Here is a 5,641-nt window from a genome sequence, read left to right on the forward strand (position 1 = left end):
ATATTATTAAATTAATAATATTAATTAATATTTTTATTTTTTATTTTTGGGTTCACTACAATGGCATACACAAATCATGCCTACACGGTAGCCAATGCATTTACTACTACCTACCCATACTCACGAAAACCTAGCAAAACGACTAACTCAAGCAGCCCTTAGAGCTACTGCCACTACTTTCATGCAAACACAGCAAAGGAGACCACCCTAACTACCCTAACAATGGCTATGACCATTGTTGCTTCATTCCAGCTCATGCACACAATAGAAAAGAAACCCTAGCAGCCACCATAGCTGCTGTTACTGCTGTTAAACTTTGATTCAGTTCTCATGCAGACTCATCAATGAATGAATGCAAACATAATAAGAAGGCTGCCCTAACAGTTGCCATAACTACGAAGCTTGTTATTATTTGATCATACGCATACAAATATACCAAAGAAGCAATGTAATCACAGTGAGAAAGTTGCTTTAGAAGCCACAGAGCTACAATAACTATTATTATTCCATACTGACACAAATTCATAAAGGAAACAATGTAACCATGACTATTTTAGTCTACACTCGCAACATATTTAACTTAAAAAACTAAATGAAATATTAACAAAGGAATAATAAATTAATAAATTACCATTCCTCCATATATGCACAAATCCATCAATAAAAAAGAAATTATTCAAATATATCTACTATTCACACATTAATTGAAAGAAAAAAAAAACAAAAAAAATAAAACCTGGTGGAAGCAAGTCCTATAGTGGCGCGTAAGGGGAGGAGGTCGTGACTGCATGCGTGCGGTGGTGGCGGTGTGTAGCGGCAGTGCAGGGAGGAAGGAGGAGGGGTTCGCGCAAGGGAGCTGGGAGAGGGAAGGGGAAATATTGGGGGTCTCGCAATTGTGTGTGTTCGACGATGGAGGTGGGTAGTGGCGGCACAGGGAGGAGGGAGGAGGGGTTTGCGCGAGGGAGCAAGGAGAGGTAAGGGAAAATGTTCGAGCGAGAGGGGAAAGGGACTTGGGAAAATCAATGGTGAATAAACAAAGGAGAAATGAGGTTTTTTGGGTAAGAGTTTTAGTGACGGTTTCAAAAACCGCCACTAAAAGTCTACTATTAGTGACAATTTTTAAAAACCATCACTAACTAATACCCAAAAAATCATCGTTAATATTTTCTCAAAATAGTTTAAGCGGGAAATCTACTTTTAGTGACGATTTCATTTTCGTCACTAAAATCGCATTATTAGTGACAGTTTGAAAAACCTTCTCTAATACGTTGACTATTAGTGATGAATTTTATTTTCGTCACTAATGACTCATTATTAATGATAATTTTAACTCCGTCACTAATAATTTTGTCATTAAAGTCCTTTTTTGTAGTGAATTTACACACTTCATCATAAAAGTAAAATTTATTGATTCAAAAAAATTTTGATGATTCTTCCAATCTATTTTATTTTGTATTCAAAATCACAAGAAGTTAAACCTAAAATTTTAGAAGCCTAGGAGGCCCTTTCTCTTATATGCATGTATATAACAATATTGTATAATATATATATATATATATATATATATATTTATATAGAAAGTCATCAATTCATGAAATATAGATATAAAAGTAGAATTTTTTTTTTTTTTTTTTAAATTGACTCTCTTTACTTTTTTACAGGAAGCCGCAGGATATATTCGAACCTGAATGACATTTTCAGGGGAAAAAGAACAAGAAAAAAACACCTCTCCCTCCACCGGCATTTAGCAAAATTGTATTTTATACCATTTCTTTTTATATTTTTATTTTTAGCAGCACTCTGATGCTAACTAATGATGATGAACTGCACTCAAAGTTGTCGATGAGGAAGCATCGTGGTCGCCGTACTGAGGAAGATTACAAGCTCGGCGGAGCTCGTTGTACCTTGCAATGTCGAATTTGTTGATCTTCATGAGCCGCTTGCGCTTCGCAGCGAGGCGACTGTGGAAGAAGCTTTCGAAGGTGGGCTCCCTGGACGTGCGGAGGAAAAATGCGTAGCCGGCGACGAAGTAGGTGGAGGTGACGTAGAAGCAAATGGGTTCCATGACGTCCCAGGAGAGTTCCCAGAAGGTGAGCCTCATGAAGCCCAGCGTCTGAACCACGAAGAGACCCAGACCGGCCCACAGCTCCCGCCGGACGGCCAGCTCCGCCTTCTTGTCGATGGCGGCCTCCTGCTTCTCCATCTCCTCCAGCTCCTTCCTGCTCCTTGGGTCGTCCTTTGGTTGGGCCGCTATTAGGTTCGCCATGGCTTTTACCACCTGTAAATCAAAAATTACCAAATGTTTGGGTAAAACTGCGCTCTACTTCACCATCTGGTCGGACTTTTATGGGTTTTTTCGATCTATAATAATAATAATAATAATAATAATAATAATAATAATAAGTTTGGGGAGCCGGCGGGCCAACTGCGCCTGTGCCTGGAAACACAATTGAAATTTTAGATTTGAAATTCTTTGATACTTTCTTTTAACAACAAAGTAAATGCCAGTATATTCTCTTTTCTCAAAATATTAAGTTTTTTTCTTATAATTAACAATAATTATATAAAATATTTCTGTAACTATCACAATTATAATTATTTAAAAATACCTTTATAACTATCAAAATATTCTTATACTAAATAATTTGAGTCATGAAACACACATATAGTGTGTTCCATGGCTAGTTTTATTTATTTTTGCTTAGTAAGTAAAATTTCTTAATAAAAAAATAACTTAATCATTTAATTATAAAAAATATTATCAATATTTTTTAGAACGTGAATGATACAAACCATTTTACTTTACCAAATATAACGCAGTACAGTACATTACAATACAATACTAAAATAAAAGCGCTTAGAGAAGTAAAAATATAAACAAAACCAAAGCCTGAAAAAGATGTTAGAGAAATAATTATGTCAAATTCAGACCCGTTTTAAAAGCTGATTTTAAACAATTTTTTTTAAAAAAAAAATTAGTAACTAAAATTACTAAAAATATAATTGATTGAGGATACATATAACCAAATAATCAGTGGAGGGGAAATCACTAGCTAAATAATTTCTCAGAGTAGACTTCTCCTCCATCCGTAATGATTGATGATGCACAATTTGATAAATTTTTTTTGTGCAGAAACCAGGATTAAATGAGCAAGAGCTGGGAAATCATGGTTATAAGTGCTCAGGCAGTCCAACAGGATCCATGACAGTTCATTCACAATTAAAGGTGGTCTAAATCCATGATTAATTAATTAAATCCACCTTCTTTATGATAGAAAAGGCTTTTCCTTTTCTTTTGGAGAGGATTGTTAATTATACATAGGGTTTTTGAACTTTTTCTCTGCTGCTTGCAAAACATAGTCGCATTATGACCATTTTTGTTGTTCATAACTTGGTGCAGAACAGGGGAGGGGGTGTTCGCCCAAAAACTCTCATTTCCAGTTTGAAATAATGAAAATTTAAAATTTGAATTTGAATCTGACCCACAGGGGTTCAGATTGAAGTTTCAAATCTCAAACATCCAAACAGTGCCTTCAAATCTTTTTACTCTCTCTAAACAGCCTAGCTATATGGAATGTAATTTTGTTAGGGTTAGTATTCATCTAGGCCCTAGAGTCGGTCACCAGCTCAAACGTGGTGGTTGCACACGTTTAGATCAAAAGATCGGGAGTAAGAAGGGTTCACTCTCAGTTTTCCTGTGAAACAAAAAACACATAGAAAAAGTAATAAAAAAATCATCAGTTTTCGGTCTGAAAAAAATTAAATAAATAAATTCTAGGAAATTGAATCTTACTCTCCCCAAAGATTATTATTATAAGGGACTAGAAATTTCAAGTAGTCTGTAAAAAATAAGCAAATGAGATTTCAATTTTCCAGAACAAAGATCAAAAAGAAAGGAAGAAAAACCAACCTCGTCGGGCCTGAGGAAGACCACGTTTCCCAAGATGATCACGGAGCCAGATTCGTCCAACATCTTCGCGAACCTTACCCCGTCGTCCCTGCTCGAACAACCATTAGCGCAGATCTGAACAAATTCCTCATACGGTATCCTGGACCTCCGGATCTCTCTCAGCTTCGACTTCACAATTCCCAATTGCGCAAGCCTCAGCACCTTCCTCGCGTCTTCCACCGTTATTCCCTCCGATCTCGCCGTCGGCGGAACCAGCCCCTCCAGTCGGAGCCGGTCCCTGGCAATGTCCATCACTTTTAACTTCTCCATCAGCCCCTCCCCGGTCGCCCGCGACCGGACCTCCGACGATAACGCCGGCTGGAAGATCCACCTCTTCTGAAGCACGCGCCGGAAGAATCCATCTTCTCCGGGATCCGGCGCCGCGGCCTTCGCCGGATTTTGCGAAACTAGGGTTTTGAGCGAGGAAAGAGACGTAATATGGCAATTTGTGAGGGCTGGACTGGCCATTTTGGAGATGCAGAAGAGTCTCTGAGCGAGAGTTTTCCTGAACGCCATTGATGAAGAAAGGAATAAGAGAGGATCGGGATTGGATGGACAGGTAGCCGATTGGAATTAAAGCACTGGATTTATCTCAATACTAACGCGAACGGGCCGCCACACACGCTAAACAATATCAGCTTTATATGTAAAGTTTTGAAGGCTGGGCTGGCTCAATTAATCACAATGAATGCAATATACGCATCAAATTAAAGTTGAATTGCAATTATTGCCATTGACGACGAAGGAAGCACAAAAAGATTGGGATCGAGAAAGAAAAGTAACGGAGGAGACACAGACTAACAGAAGAGGTAGAGAGAAGTAGGAAACCATGAACAGAGAGAATGGAGGCTCTGGGCTTAATATAGGTCCCATGGAGATAGGAAGAAGAGACCCGAAACCAAATACATGAGGTCTCAACTTCAAAATATCGCGATATTTTAAAATTACCAACGCGGTCCGCGAGACTCGCGTCTACACGCGAAACGAGAATCGCTCGCTGCCCTACGTTAGGGCATATTCGCGGAAGTCCTTTCCAGAGTTTCCAGGAATAAAGTAATATGCGGGGCAACAGCACAAAATTTAATTTTTAAATTACAGGATATTAGTACAAAATTTAATTTAAATTCATAAAATTAATCAAATAACTCAAACTCAATTCAAGTTGAATTAAATTGTACAACAAATCGAATTTTAATATTTCTTTATGTTTAACAGGTCACCCGCTCCCCGCTGACGTGTTCATCTGCTGGACGGTGATAAGTCGGTGTGATACATGAGGCCAAGGCGACGCGAACGTGTCGCCACATGCGCTTAAAAGTTTTACCGTTGGCAAATAAATAGTAATGGGTGCGGTAAATATGTATTAATGTGCCAACTGCAAAAGAAGATAAGCAAAACACGTCAGTTTCATCCTACGTGGCTCTTGTTTTTATTATTGTTATTATTTTTTGGCCTGATGAGGGAATAATAAATATGGATCTGATTTCTGGGCCACATGATATTCACGGGCTTAAAATTCTTAAGAAATAAATTGAAAAAATAACTTATTAAAAGTAGGAGTGAGCAAATCGTCGGTTCGGCTAAATTCGATTAATTAATCGAATTAATCGAAATTTTTGATTAATGAGAACTATTAACTAAATTGACCGAATAGAGGGGCCTCGTCGAACCAAACCCGACTGAATTACTTTT

At 38.0% G+C, this 5,641-nt stretch overlaps 1 protein-coding gene across 1 annotated transcript; it reads right to left on the bottom strand.

The window, feature by feature from the left end:
* Positions 1–1,599: 1,599 nt before the first annotated feature.
* LOC131146757 (calcium uniporter protein 2, mitochondrial-like) lies at positions 1,600–4,851 on the bottom strand. Its single transcript, XM_058096531.1, has 2 exons — positions 3,911–4,851; positions 1,600–2,278 (listed from the first exon to the last, which is right to left on the bottom strand). Exons 1-2 carry the CDS (start codon positions 4,463–4,465, stop codon positions 1,811–1,813), a joined length of 1,023 nt encoding a protein of 340 aa, XP_057952514.1. The 5' UTR covers positions 4,466–4,851; the 3' UTR covers positions 1,600–1,810.
* Positions 4,852–5,641: the final 790 nt, after the last annotated feature.

Source organism: Malania oleifera, chromosome 1 (genome assembly GCF_029873635.1).
Source record: "Malania oleifera isolate guangnan ecotype guangnan chromosome 1, ASM2987363v1, whole genome shotgun sequence".
Classification (NCBI taxonomy): domain Eukaryota; kingdom Viridiplantae; phylum Streptophyta; class Magnoliopsida; order Santalales; family Ximeniaceae; genus Malania; species Malania oleifera.

What these genes read in the sequence shown, in the direction of transcription:
- LOC131146757 (XM_058096531.1), bottom strand. Translation starts at nt 4,465, where the DNA reads ATGGCGTTCAGGAAAACTCTCGCTCAGAGACTCTTCTGCATCTCCAAA. An exon ending in TCTTCCTCAGGCCCGACGAG is followed by an intron (nt 2,279 to 3,910) that starts GTTGGTTTTTCT and finishes TTTGATTTACAG; the next exon opens with GTGGTAAAAGCCATGGCGAA.